The sequence below is a fragment of the Lactuca virosa genome, chromosome 3 (genome assembly GCF_052849685.1).
Source record: "Lactuca virosa cultivar CGN04683 chromosome 3, Lactuca_virosa_CGN04683_v6, whole genome shotgun sequence".
Classification (NCBI taxonomy): domain Eukaryota; kingdom Viridiplantae; phylum Streptophyta; class Magnoliopsida; order Asterales; family Asteraceae; genus Lactuca; species Lactuca virosa.
In genome coordinates, this window is record NC_136428.1 from 47483126 (window position 1) to 47504257 (window position 21132).

A 21132-nucleotide genomic window follows, 5' to 3' on the forward strand; every position below is an offset into this window, starting at 1 on the left:
ATGAAGAAAAAGAAAGTTAAAATCCAACAAGCAAGTCTCCGTTCCTCACCCTAGCAATCTTCTGGACCTTTTTCAGTGTCCAAGACTCGATTTTTATCATGCTAGGTTGTTAGATCTTGAGTTTTAACCCATAATCTTCTTGTTCTTGATAGTTAGAATGGCGAGACTTCATAATGGTTGCAACTTTATGAATCTTTGGAACATTTAGTATGATTGTAGGTTTGGATCTGAAGTGTAGTTGAGTTTTTGAGCCATGCATGAGATTTTTATCAAAAAGCCATATTTTGGACCCATTATGGCTTAAAGATATGCATTGGACATGCATGTCTACAAAGCACCCACCTTTATGTTAGATATGGTATTAGAAACCCTTCTGGAGTGGTTGGGTTAAAGACTTTTTTGGATTAAGGGCTTAATGGTTAAGACATGGTTGTATTTAGCCTTATTGGACCCATGTTTTGGTATTTTTGACTATTGGGGTGGTTCCAATGGATAAAGTTGGAAACTTTATCCTTTTAGACCATGTTTCAGACCATATATGAGCTTTAGAGCTCTTGGAATCGAGGAAAACGACTTAACCCATTAAGTTGTTGGAAGACCAGTGTACACGGCACCTTAGGTCACCACGGTGTAGCGACTGGGAAAAAGCTCGTTGTCTCAATGTATGAAGGCCACGGTGTGGCCATGGATGGCCACGACATGGTTGTTGACTAAAGTCAATGTTGACCGTTGACTTTGACTATTGACTTTTTGACTTTAGTTGGCTTTTGGTCATACTCCTAGTTTTGGAAAAAGATATGAGGGTTACCTTGTGTAATGGTATAGGTAGTGTGTAGCATCGATATTTTTGGAAGTTAGAGCAACAACAGCTGAGTATCGACTAAAAGGTGAGTCTCTTCACTGTACTCTGGGGGTCAAAGGCACCAATGTCGGCCCACTGGATTATGTTTGTAGGATGATAATTGTCTTTGTGACACTTGTTGATATGCCTGTATGTGCTTGTTGTCTTTGTGACTCTTGCTGGTATGACTATATGCTTAGATGTAGGGGTGAAATAGACCCGTACCGGTTGAAAGATACCGAAGGAGTTAAAATAGAATCGGGGGTGAAATAGACCCGTACTGGTTGAAAGATACCGAAGAAGGTGGAATAAACTCGGGGGTGAAATATGATGGGTTTTGGGCATAACATCAATCCTATGGTGCACATGCAAAACCCTAAAACTTTGGATCTAGGTTTATCTAATTGTACATTCAAATTATCCAAAGCTCATAAACCCTAGATCAAGCATACTATAATCGAAATCACATATGAAAATAGGTTATAGATCTTACCTTGATTGTTATATAGCAATAACAATCACAATCCTTCTTGATCTTGACTTCTGAAAGCTTAGTGCCTCAAGTGTTGCACCTCTAATGGAGTCACAAACACTCAAGCAACAATATGACTTAGGAGAGAGGAGATTTTCAACCACTTAGGGTTCCTTTAAAGGTATGGATGAAAATCCCCTTGTCATGGGTTCTATTTATACTTGTGGCTGCTAGGGTTTTAGGTGGAAACCCTAATATGACTGCGTAAGCCTTAAGCAGCCCATTGACTCCTTCCTTAAAGCCCTTGGACGAAATTATATGGGATTCCCCATAAATTTCCTCCACTCCACTCTATGGAGTCCATCAGCCCATTTATGCAACTATCAATGATTTGCATAACAGTCCCCAATTATTTAATCAGTCTCTTTTGACCACCAAATTAATTTATGATCAATACTAATTAAATAATATGATTTCCAAATAATATATTAATCTTGTAATATATTAATAAAATCATTTTGAGTATGAATTTTTTATCCATATAATAAATTCTACTCTCTCTCTCTCCTCTTGTCATCTTATCAAGTTGCATGAGTGAAGGCAACCCAAAAGGACCATGCTCATAATCGGGTCAAGTACATACCAAAATAGTTATGGGCTTAGACACCTAATCCAACAGTCTCCCACTTGGATAAGTCTAATAACTATTTTGCAGGTACGACTTCAGAACCTGATTAGCAATCGTAGCTTTCAAAAGTCGTTATCAACTCTGATCTTATCAGAAGCGCGTCCTTTAGATAAGGGATCATATATTCCTCCATTTTCAAGATATCGTATAGACTGAGACATGAATTTTAATCATCCTCTCTGTCTATGCATTGTTTCCCGATTTCCGATTTATGACGACTGACTAATTGAACAGATCAAATCAGTCCAGGCTTGGCCATGCGCTTTGGGGGTGTCATCACTAAATCATCGAGGGGCCCACAAATATCGCTTTTAACCAACTTTAGGTAAAAGGAATGGATAAACTTCGACTCAAATGCTCACTTGGACTTACTCATCAAATCACACACAACAATATGTTTTACAACACCAAGTTACTGGTGCGTTTACATATGTCAATGTGCAACCGACTTGTAAACTACAACTCACATGTCTTGGTTTCAAGAATATAAGATATTATCGTCTCACTAATCACTCGTGATAAAATCCATGAAGTGATTCAAGTGAGCGTGGGTTTAATCCAATACTCTAATCTTATTACAGGAGCACTAATAAACTTTGCAGCAAACTTGTGCTATGTCTAAATACCTTAGACAATCTACATACAGATTCATGAAAGTCTTGCTTCATACCTACTTCCAACGTATGACCGACTATGGATGTTTGAATAACCTAGTTATTCTGGAAGTCAAAACATGCAAAGTGAAACACAAGAATAATACTTAATCCTATATGGCCCCAATACTTTTGAGTGTAAATAAAAACACCTTTTACTTAATCGACATATTGATTACTCATTATTCATTGTATAATGTTTCGAATAATCAACTTACTACTTGAATTAAAAACACTAGTTGTCCCATGCTCCAAGCATGCACACTATGTTTACCTATGGTCCTTACTTTGTGAAATAGATCAATTGAAAACATTTCCAATGATGCTCATTTCACAATTCCTAATCCTCATTATAAGTGTAAGAATACCAAATTCTTGCCATTAACAGAATATGTTAGATTCTAACATTTTACACAATGATGCTTTTGTAATGTCACAACACAAAAGTCATCAAGACTTTGCTAATGAAATTACAAAGTTCTCTATTGGAGATTGTTACAAGACAATTCCATGAAAGCGAGGTCTCATATTCAAAGTACATTCCTTTGAACATCCTTCTTGCATAAAAGTTTCTAATCTTCATAGATTCTTAATATCCAACTCCCATTATGGAAACATTTCCATATTTTCCATATGACAACTCATTCTTAATAGAGTCTTATCTATTCATAATAATGTCGATATGGTCCATTCACAACTATACTTCCAACTGATCACAAGTGACCAATCATTAGCGAACCTTAGATTGTCCTTGACACTTGCTTAATCATTTTAGTCATATCCAGTTCTGGTCTTTTTCCCTCTTAATGCCCTAGGCTGTGACAACCCGAAATTTTTTTGCCCTGTAAGTTCAGCCATTCAATTCAACCGTGAGTCAGACTCATTTCTAATGACTTATAGCCTTGTTAAGGGTCATTCTAAGGAGTTTTAACCAAGTACACTTAAGGATTAAGTGTATGAATGGGTCAACTAAAGTTCCAAACCATCAAACGAACCATAAACCATCAAATGAGGAGTTTACGGCCAGCATCCATGAGTTTACGGCCGTAAACTCATGGTGACCGTAAACTCCAGCCTATAAGTATGAAGCTTGGGCCATTTTTCTTCACTTTTACCATTTCCAAGGCTAGGAACTCGAAAACTCTCTCAAGTATCATAGAGTTTTGCTTCAAAACCCTCAAAATGTAAGTGATTCCTTCCATCTATGTGTTAATACTTCTCTTATCCATGAATCACCATTGATTTCATCCATGGATTTCATCTTTGAGTCTAGATCTTCAAAGATTCTCAAGAACATCAAGAACACTTAGGTGTTTTGGGCCGAAAACACCCTCCTTTGCCTTCAAATCGTAAGTACCCTCTTATATACTTACTATCTAGTTAAGACTCTTAATTCTAGCCTTGAAATCAAGCTTTTCCCAAAAACATGAGGTGTTTATGTCCAAGAGCATCTCCCTTGGCCGTAAACCCTAGTTTGTAGTGCATTTGGACCTTAAACACTTCCTAAGGCATGGACAAGAACCTAGAACCCTTCCTCAATGCTTGAAAGCCCTTCAAAACACCCATATGCACAAAGTAGCATGAGTTTACGGCCGTAAACTCTTGACGCCGTAAACTCATTGGCCGAAATCACATAGGGCCGTGAACACATGGCCGTGAACTCCCTTGGTCATGCTATTTTGGCCGTAAACTCCTCTTTGTGGCCGTACACTCCCCTTAGATGAATCACATGTGATTCTAGCACTTGGTCCAAGTGTTTCCCAGTCCCTAGGGGTGTTTCCTTTCATATAGTTGCTTGTAAACACTATATTCATTCCAATACATCCCATATATGTCATTTAGGATTCGTTTGTGTCTTGGGACTTCATTCGTGGAACTTCTCATCCTTACGCGCATATTCGTTTGAATCACCCACATAAGGTGAGTTCATACCCCGTAATCAATCTTTTAAACTGTTTTAAATGCTTTTAAGGGGGGGGGAATACAAGTTGAACACAATGATAATTGTGTAATTGTTTGTTATAAACATCTTTGAAAAGGTTGCTTATGTCTTTTATAAGTGATCAAAACATTTCAAAAACTCTTTTAAAGTTATGTTACTTTATAGTTTAACAAAACTCCGTTTTTAAAGTACCAGCATAACTTAGTAGTAAAATGAGTCATTTCAATAACAGTTCAAGTAAAATACTAGTAAACTATAAGGGGTATAGTTTAGAGGTTCAGTTCATACTAGATGCTAGAACATACTATAAAGAGAAACAGGGAGGTAGATACAATACACGATAACATAAAGAGAAACAGGGAGGTAGATACAATACACGATAACATAAAGAGAAACAAGGAGGTAGATACAACACATTAGAGAGACATATTATACACTATAACAGAACGAACATACTAAGATGCTATAGCATGAGAACACTACAGGATCTAATTATACCGATGAATCACTAACTCATTGTTCTAAACAAAAGGTGATAGTAAAATTGGGTATACATGATCACATAACTTTTATGTGAATTCTGCACGACCTAGCAATTTGTTTGCGGAAGTCGTGTTTGGTCCCCAGAATCTCTTGCAGGGAGAGCGTATAGTATGGGTACTATTCCTCACATTATGACCTTAATAAAACAAACATGTTTTAAGGTAATTAGTACTACAGGATGTCAATTCAAAAGACAAGTGTGTACTTATAAATTCCCATTACTTTCAGTAAGTGACAGTTCCACTTGAAAGCTAATACAAACTATTTTCGAGTCAAGATAGTTATAAACTAGGGAAAACTTACATTTTACAAACGACACACATAACAGTCGAGTCTAGTCCATTCAGTAGGAAGGGACCTATAATGCTAACTTTATGATTCCTTAGTGTATGCATTCATGGATATATATTAATCGGGTCCAACAGGTAATAGGCTGTGTGCTTTCTGCTTCATTTCATGGTCCTTGTTTGGTTATGGGCTTAGAGCAGATACACCCAGACTGCTATCTATCTGAGCTTAGCTATATATATGTTCCGTATACACCAAGTAATCATAAGGAGTACCATGTATGGGTCAGTTCATAGGACACTAATTCAATGCACCGTTTTCTAGTACAAAACATACTTTTCAAATAAAGAACTTTTGGTATTCAAAACTAGAAACTTAACCAGTAAAGGGTTTAATCCATTTTATTAAACCAGTAAAACTTAAAGGACCTTAGGTGGTTAATTCTATAATACCTTAGTTTATACACCAGGGTTATATATAATTAATATCCGATTGGTAGTTGGATGTGTGTCTTCCGCCTCATTTCCTGTTCCTTGTTTGGTTGTGGGTTTAGGGCAGATTCACACAATTAACTATTTGTTCGATATTAGATTATATATAACTAGTATACACTAAGTGATTATAGAAGGAACTACTGTGGTTATCATTTTATTATAAGAAATAAGGGTTTTCTTAAAGGATCTTTTCATCAAATATAAAGGAACTATTACAGTTAACTCCGTGAGTACCGAGTGAATACGCAGGGGTTATATACAACGATGATCTAACAAACAATGGGATGTGTGTCTTCCGCCTCATTTCATGTTCCTTGTTTGGTTGTGGGCTTAGGGCAGATACACACAACCGATTGTTTGTTTACTCTGGGTTTTATATAACTTGTATCCATTTAATACTCATAGAAAGGACTGTAGAGTCATTTTTACTTATCTTTCATCAAAGCAGGAAATATAGGATTTTCTGGAGGAACAGGCAAACTTTTCTAAACAAGAACTTACTACAACTTACTACAACTTTCTACAAACTTTCTTACTACTTACTACATCACTAAAATCTTATGAACTCACCAGCTTAAATGCTGATCTACGCTTTCAAAATAACTTGTATTCTCAGGAGACCAGTAGACAGGTTCGCGCACTGGGATTCAGAAGATGGAGCAGTATAGCTTCGAGTATTTTTTGTTATTTGCTATGTATTCTATATTATGTGAATCACATACTTTGTAAACACTTTCTTTCTAATGAAATGGTTGTTTATTACTTGCTTACTATGATGCATGTCTTGTGATACTAAACATGACGTCCTCCGCCCCAGAACGTTTCCGCCGTTCCGGTTTTGGGGTGTGACATAGGCATTTGGAAAAATCACAATTAACATTTCCATATATAGAATTTCCTTATGTTGAACCATTCCAACATAACATTCATATATACTTGACTAAATCTGACTAAAATCTTAATCTAAGCTTTTAGAATTGGAATGAAGTATAATTTCCTCTCCCTTAATTATAGCAAAACAACTTTTCAAACCTTGAAACTTTGCAAATTGAAACTTTTGTTTTCTATAATTAACATTGCTAACTTGCAACACTTAACATAATAATCATGCTCCCACTATCATGATAATTATCTTCTTACCAGCATAACACTTATGCTCCCACTAGCTTTGACATGTATCTAGAAATCAGTTGGACTTCTAGAAATCAATACTTATTGACTTCCTTAGTTCATATTTCTAATACCAGATGCTTCGATAAGACTTTATCTAGGCTTCTCGAACTCATACACCTTTCCTTAGATAGCTCACATGCGTGTCTAAACAAATCAAGAGCTTATAACAATAAGTCCCAAATGTTCAGATTAATTGTCAAATCTCATAATTCGAACTATGAAGAGGGATGTCGTAATCATAATCGAATTTGAGAATACAATTTCCACAGTTGCTATCTCCTTAAAATCTCTCTTAGTGAAAGCGTTTCCTCACAATCATTTTCATGAATTGGAGAGAAACCTTATGACACTTAGATTTTATGGTGTATGTGTTCCTATCCATGTGAATTTGTCATAATCATAATCACAAGACAATGTTTGTGACAAATCCAAGCTCTTATGGACTGAACTTGTTCAATTTTAGTTTATTGCCTCATGGTAGCACTAGTGCCCACCATTGCTTCCAAGTTGTTAAGCATCTCACCTATCAATGTACTTTCCATTGATCAAGGTGCTTTGCCTTTATGCAACCAAATGAGAACTCATAGAACTCACATGCATAGTTGACTTAAAACTGGAATGGCACAGAAACAAACATACGTCAACACGATAGGTAACAAACCTCAAGTCATGTGCTAGTGATTAACTATAGGTTTACTCTTGATTAGCTCTTGAACCTTTTCAAGATCTTTAAGACTCCCACTGACTTCTTGACATATATGATTCTCTTGTCAAGAAATATTCCTTGACAAAACAAACATTCAAGAGTTAGTGTGGGCTCTTATCAAGATAAACACTTCACACAATTGGTCTTAGTTGGTCTTTGTCTTATCCAAGACATCACAACTTACCAATTTCAAATGTGCAAGAGTAATAAACATTTCTTACTCCACATTTTACTAGTGTTATAAACCTTCTTACAATTACGTCACTCAAGTCACAATCTTGGAGTATGACTCTAAGACTCGATTTTGGAACGAAGTATGACTCATCTTTTGATTTAACCATTCCAACAATTCACGATTCCTCTTCTTAGCCATAGAAATGCACTAAGATGTCCTTAGAGGATCAATTGTGAATGGTTTCATAATCACCAAGATGATCATAAAACATGATACTCAAGTACTCTCCCATCTTTTCAAATTGGAGAAACCTTTATTTTTCTACCTAATTGATTCTTCTTATTCGTTCTTCTATTCATTGAAATTTTCCAATGACTCAGAATTACACTTAATCTTGTAAGTATAACCATATTTACTAATCTTTTAGTAAATCATGACGAATAGTCTTATCGTTCTTTGTGGTGGACTTTACCAGTGCACATCAATGTACACTAGATCCCTCAGTCTTTCACTTGACTCACATTCTTATGTGAACAAGAAATTAGTCTTGATTCCCCAAATACGAAGGTTTTTCATTTATCATACAATACAAGTTGTATGATTCCAAATTTTTGTCCAATTGAGACTTGGGTGATGAGAATCTTTCCTTATTTGGTAAACTTTCGACACTACCACAAATAACATAATTAAGAATCAAATCCATTCACAATATTGCTAACAATAGAAACATTCAAACACCATTTTTCACAAAAGCCATTGCAAGGAAACATAAATAAGACAAAATCAAATTTTATTTTATTTATCAAAATGCGGAAAAAATTGTCCTTACAATGCGATTTAAATGAAAACTATGTTATTACATATTCCTAAGCAATCTATCATAACTATCTAAGTAGCAGTTCAAAAATCCGATCATCGAACCATGCGATCAAAATCCATTTTTTCGCAATCAGACTCAGCTCACTTTTCCTTTAGGCTTCCTTTCTTTTCTTCGATCCTACAAAACATCAAAATGTAATCTTATCACATCATGTATTAAGAATCTACAAATAGGAACTTAATAGAGTTAGATAGTGGATTGTACCTGAAGTAGAGTCATCCTTCTTGACTCTCCCATATCTTAGATCTCTCAGGTAGTCATGGCAGTTTCGCAACCAATGTCCATTCTCTTGGCAATAGAAACATATTGACTCTTTAGGAATGACACAAGAAACAATCTCACAATTTGCCTTTCTTTTATGGTCAAAATTTTCGACCATGGCAGACCTCTCTGGACTATCGTTGCCATTGCCCATGTCCATGGAAATTTGGAAAGTAGATCTACCAATCAACTTTGTTTTACCAGTGCGCCAAATCATTGCTGATTCAACAGCAATAAACAAATATGTGATATCGATGAGGGTCACGTCATGGTCCATCATATAGTACTCTCTAATGAACTCACTATATGAGTCAGGAAGCGATTGAAGAACCCAGTCAACAGCCAGTTCCCTAGAGACAACAACACCCAACATTCCCAACCCGTCAATGTGTGACTTCATCTCCAAGACGTGTGCACACACAGACTTTCCATCTTCGTGTTTACTTGCCAAAAGGGCTTGAGTGAGATTGAACTTTTCAAGTCTTCGAACTTGTGGGTCAGGGAGAATTATTGGAGGAGGTGGAGGAAGTGAAGCATGATTTTCATTTCCACGATCCAATCATGGAACATCATTTTTCGTGGAAAGCTCTTTCCAAAGGATTCAAGAAGACCATAGTTGTTTGACATCTACAAATTGGGAAAAATTCAAGTCAGTTGATAAGAATCATTGATATAACACCCAAATGGAATATCAAGGCTAGGACCCAACATAATATTCTACAACTTGGAAGAGGGATGTCGTAATCCAGTTGCAGAATATTTGAAGGTAGGTAAATGACGATTTACCAATTTCCACCATGAAAAACGAAAATTGAAAAATTAGGTTTTAGATGAATTGAAACTCCTAGATCTTTTGAGATTCATTGAACTTTTCAATGGCATGTTTAATCTCGATCATGCCCTTCAAGTTTGTGACTGGGATGTCGAAGATCACAAACAAGGTGTGGATAACCATGCAAATTAGCTTGGTACTCTCGAAGATGTCTATCACCTAATCAATGTGCCGGTTAACCACACACGCTCCATTGATCTATGATAATCTACGAGCTACCCATTGCCATCCTTCATTGGTCCCATATTAGTGTGTCGGTTAACCACACACGCTCCACTAATGACCAACAAGGTGCAATGTGCAATTTCATGGATTAGCACCAACTCCACATTTTTCCTAAAGTAACTAAGATTTGGGAATTTATAAAAGTGTTTAGTTACTTCGTATTTCATTATACTTATAATGGAAGGTTGTGTCCTATCCTACCCATTCGGTTAACGACCCTCCACTGGTCAAGGGTGTGGTGGGTAAGAGTGGATACCCAATGACGGTCATTTTACAGGCCGCTTCCTTAAACACCCCTTATAGAGCAGTTTTGTGAATGAGGCCTACTAACGGTAAGACTGACTCTTTACGTATACATATAATATATTAAACTTTTAATTTATATATATAATATAAGAGTGTATTTTACACTTTTAAAATACATGGTGGTTTTATTAAAATTCTCTTTTAATTAAACATTTAATTAACTTAATAAAACCATAAGGGGGTAATTTGAATTTTCAAAATACTAGGGTTTTAGAATTTAATATTTCAAAATTTAAAACTTTTAATTAAATTTTAAATTTCAAAACTTGAGGGCAAGTTTTGAAACTTTTCAAAACTTCCTAGATCAAATTACAAAATAATTTAATTAACCAATTAATTAGTGATTATCTAAAATTTGACCTAATCCAAATTTCATGGCAAGATAATTCAATCAAATAATTCAAATAATTAAGGTTTATCATATAAGACAATAATTATCCAATTAAATGACAATTATCTTTTATTTTAACAAGGATAATCATAACAACTTAATAAAATTCGGATTTTATCAAAGTCAAACAAAGTCAACAAGTCAAACCGGTCAACTCCAATAACCCTTGTATGTTAGGGTTTACGTTATGTAATCACTATACAATTCGCTATTTTAATAAGAGAAACATTATTTGGAAAGTTCGTGTGTTGAATTTCCTAAGTCTCAAATGCAGTAAACATTGAACCAAAACGAAAAAAAAATTATTGCACACTCATCGGGAGTGTGTACGACACTAAAACACGGTTTAACGGGGTTTACGAACCTTGCATTGTGAAGCCGGACACTCAAATTAATCACAAACGAAACCTCTCTAAATCGTTTTCACTCTATCTCTTTCTATTTGAAATCTCTCCCAAATCTCTCCCAAATCTCTCTCAAAAGTTACTTTAACTTTTTGTAATCATTCGGGCCATCCCGACCCTTAACCGGGTCAAAAACCACTTGAAACGGGGTAAAAACGGGTAAAATAACCTTAAGGAACCAAAACCCTCCTATTAGAAGCGAAAACTCTCATGAGAAGCCTCTCAGGACCGAAGCCTCTCATGAGAAGCCTCTCAGGACCGAAGCCTCTCATTAGAAGCCTCTCAGGACCGAAGCCTCTCATGAGAAGCCTCTCAGGACCGAAGCCTCTCATTAGAAGCCTCTTAGGACAGAAGCCTCGCATGAGAAGCCTCTCAGACAGCCCATGCGAGAGGTCTCGCAGACGGCCCCTTTTTACCGGTTTTTCGACTACGACTTCGTTTTAACTCCGTTTTTCATTATTTTAACGTGGGATTTTCACCCAAAACTTTATTTTATAAACTAAGGCCCCAAAATATATAAATCTCCAGGGTTTTTATAAAAATGTATTAAAAGAATTGGTGGTTGGACTAATTATTGAGGGAATATTTGCTTTTCCTTATTTTATGACAAAAGCAAGCCACCACCACCTCACTCTATGATCAGCCACTCTTTCCCACTATCCCTTGTCACCTTGGTGGACCTTTACACCCAATCTCCAGCTCTTCCCACGTTCTAAGAGCTGGAGAATTTGTCATCTCTCCTCATTCTCATTAACTTCTTTCATTCTACACTTAGCAACCAAAGAACACTCTCCAAAATTCTCTCATCTTTTCTCTCAACTTCAAGAACTTCAAGGCTTTCTCCAGGGATTTCTTTCTTCAATTAGTAAGTATCTTCATCATTCATATAATTATTACACTCCATTCTACTCAAATCATTGATATCTTACACAAATTCCATCTTATTCGGTGTTAGATTCTAGAATCATCAAGACATCTTCTTAGTGTTCTTGGGTTGAACACTTCCTCTCTCTTACTTTCATCTACTGAAACCACATAGGGTGAGTTCATACCCCTACATTTACATGTTTTTCTTAAGTTTTAAGGGGGGAATACAAGTAAAATCATCAAGAACACAATTAAACTTTTTCTATCAGATTACATCAGAAAAGATGAACTTCGATCACGGACTGTTTTGGTCAACTTAAATATTTTAGTTTTCAAAACTGTTCCAGGTGCAAGTAGTTCAAACTCTTAGATTTAAAATGGCTACTTGCACATCTCCATATGATTTTTCTACAATTTATGGTGATTTTTACAAAACTGCCTATCATTTCAAAGGCAAACCCGGACCAGTCTGTGATTATGAACATTTTCACCTCTGTTAGAGATCACTAAAAATCATGATAAAATTTACGAACAAACTAGACTCATATTCCAAACTCTCAGAATTTGCGGATTTGGATTTAGAGCTTTGATGATTTTTCTATAAATTTTCTAAGAACAGTAACAGAAACTGTATACAACAAAAAGTTGCTGTCAATTTCATTTCACCTTGTAACATGTTGAGCAAGGTGTATATCTTTATGTGATTATATGTTATTGCAATATATGACATTTTATCTTAATATTTAGACACACATCAGTTTACAAATGGATTTGGACATATAAAATATAAAGAATAACAAGTGATTATAATCAAAGTACAACCGATACATTCAAACATTTAATAAACTATTTTGAATATAGTTTGCATACATTACTACGTACTACCCTTGGTTGATAAACTATAATAGGTATAGTTTATGATACATTACATAATACATACATTTAAAAAGGGTACATTTATACAAAGGATATTTTCATTAAGCAAGGTACGGCCATACGGTACCAAGTTTTCATAACACGTAATTCCGTTAATGACTTTATGAAACATTACATAACACATACATTTAAAAAGGGTATATTTATACAAATGATATTTTCATTAAGCAAGGTACGGCCATACGGTACCAAGTTTTCATTACACTACACGTAAATTCGTTAATGACTTCTGTGAGACATTCGATTCAATTTACAAATGAGTCCTGTATTATAACCAGAGTCTCCTCGAGGGAGAGCGTGATACTTGTGTATAGATCTATATTGGGTCTGACAAACTCACACCTTAGTTGCATGCAACAGCTAGACCGACAGGTCTGGGGTGACAAATGTCATAACATTCCTGACGCCTGAAGAACGTCGTTTCAGGCCAACTAGGTCATAGCATGGTTATAATAACTCACATGTGGTATTAACAAACATAGAATTTACGGGGATTTCACTAAAATCAAACGAGTTTATGTCGATTTAAACTTGCATTGTTTTACTATAAGGAACGAACACTACTTGTACATTTCGGTCTTTGGGTTTTAAGACTACATTTACACATTAAGGAAAATATTGGATTTTCTGGAACGAACACTACTTTTACAAGAAAAGGCTTTAATAACTCACATGTGGTATTAACAAACATAGAATTTACGGGGATTTCACTAAAATCAAACGAGTTTATGTCGATTTAAACTTGCATTGTTTTACTATAAATATGACAAATTACTTGTACATTTCGGTCTTTGGGTTTTAAGACTACATTTACACATTAAGGAAAATATTGGATTTTCTGGAACGAACACTACTTTTACAAGAAAAGGTTTCATAACTACATACAAAAGCTTATGCACTCACCAACTTAATTGTTGACACTCTTTCAAAACTACTTGTATTCTCAGGAAATCACTAAACAGGTAAACAAGTGCTTTTGAGGATGGGACGTTAAGGCGTCAAACATTTCATATTTTATCAACATAATGTACTTCATTCATAAACATGTAATTCATACAATGATGTAACTTTTTCAATTATATTTATGTTGGTTATGTTTACTTTGATCACTATTGAAATTGTTGTTATGATACTATACATGAAGTCTTCCACCCCCGGACGTTTCCGCCATCCTTGGTTTGGGGGTGTGACAGCAAGTTTTGAAACTTTTCAAAACTTCCTAGATCAAATTAAAAAATAATTTAATTAACCAATTAATTAGTGATTATCTAAAATTTGACCTAATCCAAATTTCATGGCAAGATAATTCAATCAAATAATTCAAATAATTAAGGTTTATCATATAAGACAATAATTATCCAATTAAATGACAATTATCTTTTATTTTGACAAGGATAATCATAACAAATTAATAAAATTCGGATTTTATCAATCAAAAACAATTTTGGTAATTATCCAAACTCAAAATAAGTCAAAAATTTGAGTTTTTTGCCATCTGACACTCCGACTCGCCGAGTAGCCAGCTGGACTCAACGAGTTCAGCAGAAAAACTAGACTCACGTCGTGAACTCAGTGAGTCACGTCGTGAGTTGGGTGTTTTACAAAAAAAACGATTTTTCAAGCAATGAACATAAAAACTTTGCATCAAATACAGTAGAATAAACCATCCTAGGCTCTGATACCACTGATGGGTTTTGGGCATAACATCAATCCTATGGTGCACATGCAAAACCCTAAAACTTTGGATCTAGGTTTATCTAATTGTACATGCAAATTATCCAAAACTCATAAACCCTAGATCTAGCATACTATAATCGAAATCACATATGAAAATAGGGTCTAGATATTACCTTGATTGTTATATAGCAATAACAATCACAATCCTTCTTGATCTTGACTTCTGAAAGTTTAGTGCCTCAAGTGTTGCACCTCTAATGGAGTCACAAACACTCAAGCAACAAGATGACTTAGGAGAGAGGAGATTTTCGACCACTTAGGGTTCCTTTAAAGGCATGGACGAAAATCCCCTTGTCATGGGGTCTATTTATACTTGTGGCTGCTAGGGTTTTAGGTGGAAACTCTAATATGACTGCTTAAGCCTTAAGCAGCCCATATACTCCTTCCTTAGAGCCCTTAGACGAAATTATATGGGCTTCCCCATAAAGTTTGTCCACTCCACTCTATGGAGTCCATCAGCCCATTTATGCAACTATCAATAATTTGCATAACATTCCCCAATTATTTAATGAGCCTCTTGTGACCACCAAATTAATTTATGATCAATACTAATTAAATAATATGATTTCCAAATAATATATTAATCTTGTAATATATTAATAAAATCATTTTGAGTATGAATTTATTATCCATATAATAAATTCTACTCTCTCTCCTCTTGTCATCCTATCAAGTTGCATGAGTGAAGGCAACCTAAAAGGATTATGCTCATAATTAGGTCAAGTACATACCAAAATAGTTATGGGCTTAGACACCTAATCCAACAAAATAGACCCGTATCGATTGAAAGATACCTAATCCAACAAAGTAGACCTGTATCGATTGTTTAGTATGGATTATTTTGGGGAAACTCACTAAACTTCGTGCTTACAGTTTTATGTTTATGGGTTCGGGTACTTCTGGTTCAAAAGGGAAGGGTCCGACATGATCACACCGCATCCACCAGTGTTCCATATTTTATGATTTTTGTACTCTGATGATATTATGACATGTTTTATACTCATATGGGATTTTCTCAATGATTGAATGGTTGTTTGTTGGATTTAAAAGAAAAATTTTACTTATAATTTTTGGGACGTTACATGGTGGTTGGATATGATGAAATTCATCGTCCCTCTAGATCCAAAAAATCTAGAAATAAAAAATGGTTTTAGGTGCATTAGAGAAAGATAGAGCAAATCTATTATCGAGATGGTTTACGAAAAATATGTTGTGAGAGGTCGAGTAGACGTGTAAGGTGGAGGGATGGAGAATGGTGAGTGATAATAAGTGGGTATATAGTAATTTATGACCAAATAAAAGGCGAAGAAGGTGAGAGAGGCGGAACAGAAATAAGATAAGGTTGTTGCTAAGAAGCAACATTTAGTGGTTTCCGATAGAGGAAGCAATCAATGATATTGGTCCAATAATTAAGGTTCTTTGAACCGAAATGAGAAGAGAATAAGAATGGAGGTATGGTAGGGCAGGGTAGGGTGGGGAATGGGTGACTCAATTCCCATTTTAAAGTTATATCTAACAATTAGATAGAAAATAAAGTAAATATAATAATAGATAAAAGCAATATAGTCATTTCATGTATAATAGTGACAAATTCTATATGTTTAAACTTAATTGGAGACGATACTAATGAAAACTAACCATAGGGACGAAACAAATTGTACCAACCACATGGACGTTTTGTGTAATTTACTGTTTTTTTTTTGGTTAATCGCATAAAAATATATATTATATGTTTTTCCGGATTAAATCTTAATTTTATTTTTTTAATGAAAAAGACCTTGTATATTTTTATTTTTTTTCGATTTGGCTCTTTTATTAATTTTTCTCTAAAAATTTTTTGTAAAATATAAGGGTTATTTCAAGAAAAACTAACAAAATTGAGAATTTATTTGGAAGTATAGAAGGTTGAGAGTTTTTTCAGAAAAAAACAAGGTTCATGGTTTTTTGAAAAAAATGAAAAAATATAAGGTTTTTTTTAATAAAAAAATAAAGTTAAAATAAAGTTTAACCGAAATAAAATATAAAATATAAGGTTTTTTATAATTTTTTTTTCATTGGTGATACCTCTTTAAAAAAAATAATGGAGTCCAACGAAACTTAAGTAATTGTATGAGGAGTGAAGTGTAACATTCTTTCTTATATAATCATCAATATGCCCTTCACCTGAAGAAGAACTTGTGGGCTGTGGCGGCTGCAAAACGTGCCCTAGCCGGAATTGTATGTATTCGTTCAGTTTGATATGCTTTCTTTTTCTTTTGCAATCAGTAGTTTGTGGTCTAGTTTGCTTTCCAAGGATTCACATGAGATATCCCTAGTTTATATGAGTTTATTTTGATTTGTTTCCTTTGCTCTGCTTTTTAAATAAACTTTTCTGGTGATTGATTTGATCTAGTTGCTATGATGATAACGTCAATGAGATTTTTTTGAGAGTTTAAAGCTTCGTGAAACGTCGACATTAATGTCGATCTGAGCGGTTAGCTGAGCAACGTAATTTCATCGCCTATTATTTTTAGTAGAGTTATTCCATTGCATCGTTTTTTTAATTCGATAGCTTGTTGTATAATTAGAGGTTCTAACCTAGTAGGATTAGATCAGGCTTATGCAGTTTGATGTTTTTGTTTATATTTTTAATATTTGTCACTCAAATTACAGTTTTTCATGATTTATTTGATTTGGTTGCTATGATGAAAAATTCTATGAGAATTTTTTGAGAGTCTTAAAGCTCTGTGAAACGTCGACTTATATGTCGATCTGAGCGGTTAACTGAGCAACGCTATCTCATCTTTCTTATTTCTTCTATGTCTTCATGTTGTAATGACTCGTATAAGTAATTATTCGAGGACCATTATCCTCATCGTATTTTTTAGTACGAAAAAAAGTTTTTTTTGGTCTATTCATCTGTTTGTTTTTTTTTTTATATCTCACCTTAATTACTCAGATTATCTTTGTTTGTGCTAAAAGGATTTTCAACAATAAAATTCTAATATTTTAAGAAAATTTTTAAAAAAGTTATAATTAAAAACCGGTAATTTTCTTTCAATTTAGTCATTTTTTTTATCTCCAGTCATTTACCTATGTGGCATGCCAATATGTCACTGTTGAAATGGTAGTTGACTTCACCTCCTTATTTATAAGACAACTAGGTGTGAGCATATTCTGAAGCCGTCGTTTGTCAACTGAAATAGAAGCCGAATGGGATGCCAATTTAATCCGGATTTAATTCATGCTTTAACCATGCAAGCAACCATTTGGTGATTCGGCTCAACAGTGGAAAGTAAACTGAAAATAAAATAGAAATATTGGTTTGTGGAAAGTAAACTGAAAATAAAATAGAAATATTGGTTTATGAAGCAATTATTGGTTGCTTGGGATTGTTTCTTTGAAGTACTTGTTTGGTAATGGGGTTTGCTACAATACATACTATTTCATTATCTCATGCTACTTTTTACTCCTTCAACAAATCTCATCCTACTTTTTACTCCTTCAACAAGGAGTTAAAAGTCTAAAAAAAGAACAAATTATATATAATATGCTGAAACATAAATCATTTCATCTTCTGAGTCGGTTTTCCCTTTTGGTTGGTGTTAGGCGTGTGTCAAACCCAACAAATAAAGTGCTATGATATACTCCAAAAGAATCTCATTATATTTCAACAAAAGGTAGTACAAGGCAAGTAGGATCCAGTGGCGGATGTGTAGGCCTGGCAATCGTGTCGTGTTCGGGTTGGCGTGTCGCGGGTTAGCGGGTTGGCGGGTCAAAATATGTCAACCCAAACACGACCCATTTAAATATACAGGTCACGGGTTGGCGGGTTTGGAACATAAACTCATATATGACCCGCCAATCCATTTATTTATACGGGTTCATAGGTTGACGGGTTTGTGGGTCAAATTTGGGTTTGTGGGTCAGATTCCATAAATAAAATTGACAATTAAATATGAATAAATTCTTGATGGTTGATGCAAACATATCCGAATTTTAGATACTTAAGTCTTAAACATCCAAATGAAAATTAAAAACACTCATAGAAACATGTTCAAACTAAACATTAATACAAACATATTCAAACTAAACATTAATACAAACATAGATAATTCAAATGATCTATGAATCAATGGTATATATTATATAATAGTTATTAAATATTAATATTTGATACATAAATATATTTAAAAATAAAAAATATATTTTTTATTAAAAATATAAACGGGTTGGCGTGTCAACCCGTTTATTTTTTGAGAAACCCATATATGACCCGTTTAATAAACGGGTTGGCGGGTTGAAAAACTCAACCCAAACCCATTTATTTCGTGTCGTGTCGCGGGTCGTGTCGAGAATTGCCAGCCCTACGGATTTGTGTGGTGCGCGGGGGGTCCCGGGCCACTGCTCAGCTTCGGTTCGTAAGGGTAAAAAAAAAATTTATTAGGTGCACCGGCTTCAAATTTGTTCGGGTGACACTATACTTTCGAGAATTCGAGGCCCAAAAAATAAAAATGCTAGTCCAATAAAATAAAGAAAATTAACCCAATAGCTCAAATGCATTGTGAGTGGCCCAAGTTGTTTATTAAGTTTTTAACCCAATTGACCCACATACCCACCCATTACCCAATATCCATCGCAGTCAAAGAAAAGAAGAGGAAATCGATCGATCCACTCAAAAGAAAAAAAAATCGGCACTTCTGTCTTATGTGAAAGCTGTGAACAGCGAACAAGAAGAAAAAAAAAAAACCGGCCTCCCTTCCTGCCTCCATTCAATCGATTACAACCAATAAGATAGCAAGGCATAAGTATTTCGATTTTGCTTGGCTTGGCTTGACACTCCTTTCAAACCTACAAATACAATGAAACAAGTAAGTATTGATAATTTTAGGTTTATGAAATTAGTCAGATTAGTTGTTTTTTTGTTGAAATTTCTTATTGTTTAGGTGAAATTAGTAGTTCTTAACCTTGAAATTACATGTTTACTTGTAACTTGTTGTTAGAATGTTAGATACTTAGATTGTTAACCTTGAAATTATTCAAATTAGTTTCTTTTCCATTGAGTTTTTGAACAATTGGATGACTTATTTGTTTGATATTGAATTGTTAGGATAAAATTGGGTCCTTTTTTGGAAGAACAAGCATCAATAAATCAAGTGTTGGAGAATCCTCCAAAAGACCATGCTCCAATGATTTAAGTTTTGAAGAATCCTCTAAAAGTCCATGTCCTTCTAATCAATCATTCCCTTCGGTTTCTAATGTAAATCCACAACCTACAACTACTCCAATTACAAATGTTGAATTGAAAGATCTTCCAAAAGACCCGGGTGTTAGACCAAAGATTACAACTTACCATCCAAATCAAAGAGATGAAATAAGGAGGGCATATTTGCTTCAAGGACCTTGTCAACCAAGGGGTCATACATTCCCTTCAAAGAAAATAGGTTCAAAAGATAGAGTTTTTGTTGTTAAGTGGTTTGATGACTTTGATTGGTTAGAATATAACATAAAAGAGAACAACGCATTTTGTTTATTTTGCTATGTATGTGGAGACATGGTGGGAAAACAACATGGGAGAGATGCATTTGTTTCACAAGGTTTTGATAGTTGGAATAAAAGACAGTCATTAAGAGATCATATGGGTGGTATTGATAGTTTTCATCACAAAGCAAAAGAAAATTGTGAATTTTTATTGAAAGAAAAACAATCTATTAGTGCAGCCTTCAAGAAGCAAACCAAGATTGAGGAGAGTAATTATAAACTTCGTTTAGGTGCTTCAATTTGGTGTTGTAAATTTTTATTGAAAAATGGTTTACCATTTCGGGGTCGAGATGAGTCGAGTAACTCTCTTAAGAGAGGGCTTTTCTTGGAGTTATTATCTTTCTTGAGAGACCATAATGAAGGCATTCACAATGTTACCTTAGAAAATGCTCCTCAAAATAATCAAGTGACGTGCCCGAGGACTCAAAAGCAAATTGTTGAATGCTTTTCAACAGAGATAGTTGTAGATATTTGCAAAGAAATTGGTAAAGATGTGTTTTCTCTATTGGTTAATGAATCTAGTGATGTATCAAAAAAAGAACAAATGGCCATAGTTTTGAGGTATGTCGACAACCGTGGAGTGGTGAAGGAAAAGAAGCACTTATGAAAGTGAAGATCGAAAATGTAATGGATCGGTTTCAAAAAATGTGTACCCGTAAATGTCAAATTTAAATATTAAGATGTAATGGATCAGTTTGATGTATTAGTACTTTTAATTTTTTTTTATGTTATTATATTCGGACGAAAAAAAAATTGTGCCAATGCTATGAAAACTTTCTGCGTCCGCCACTGGTAGGG

At 34.6% G+C, this 21132-nt stretch overlaps 1 protein-coding gene and 2 non-coding genes across 3 annotated transcripts; all 3 read left to right on the forward strand.

Moving 5' to 3' along the window:
• Nucleotides 1–16940: 16940 nt before the first annotated feature.
• On the forward strand, nucleotides 16941–21107 carry LOC145165607 (uncharacterized). Its single transcript, XM_079084365.1, has 3 exons — nucleotides 16941–17031; nucleotides 18403–19664; nucleotides 19904–21107. The coding sequence occupies exons 2-3, from the start codon at nucleotides 19656–19658 to the stop codon at nucleotides 20939–20941; spliced, it is 1047 nt and encodes a 348-aa protein (XP_078940491.1). The 5' UTR covers nucleotides 16941–17031; nucleotides 18403–19655; the 3' UTR covers nucleotides 20942–21107.
• Nucleotides 17207–17300, forward strand: LOC145168142 (small nucleolar RNA snoR128). The gene has a single exon (XR_013741729.1). It is a non-coding gene; the product is annotated as a small nucleolar RNA snoR128 (small nucleolar RNA).
• Nucleotides 17491–17585, forward strand: LOC145168143 (small nucleolar RNA snoR128). Its single transcript, XR_013741730.1, has one exon. It is a non-coding gene; the product is annotated as a small nucleolar RNA snoR128 (small nucleolar RNA).
• Nucleotides 21108–21132: the final 25 nt, after the last annotated feature.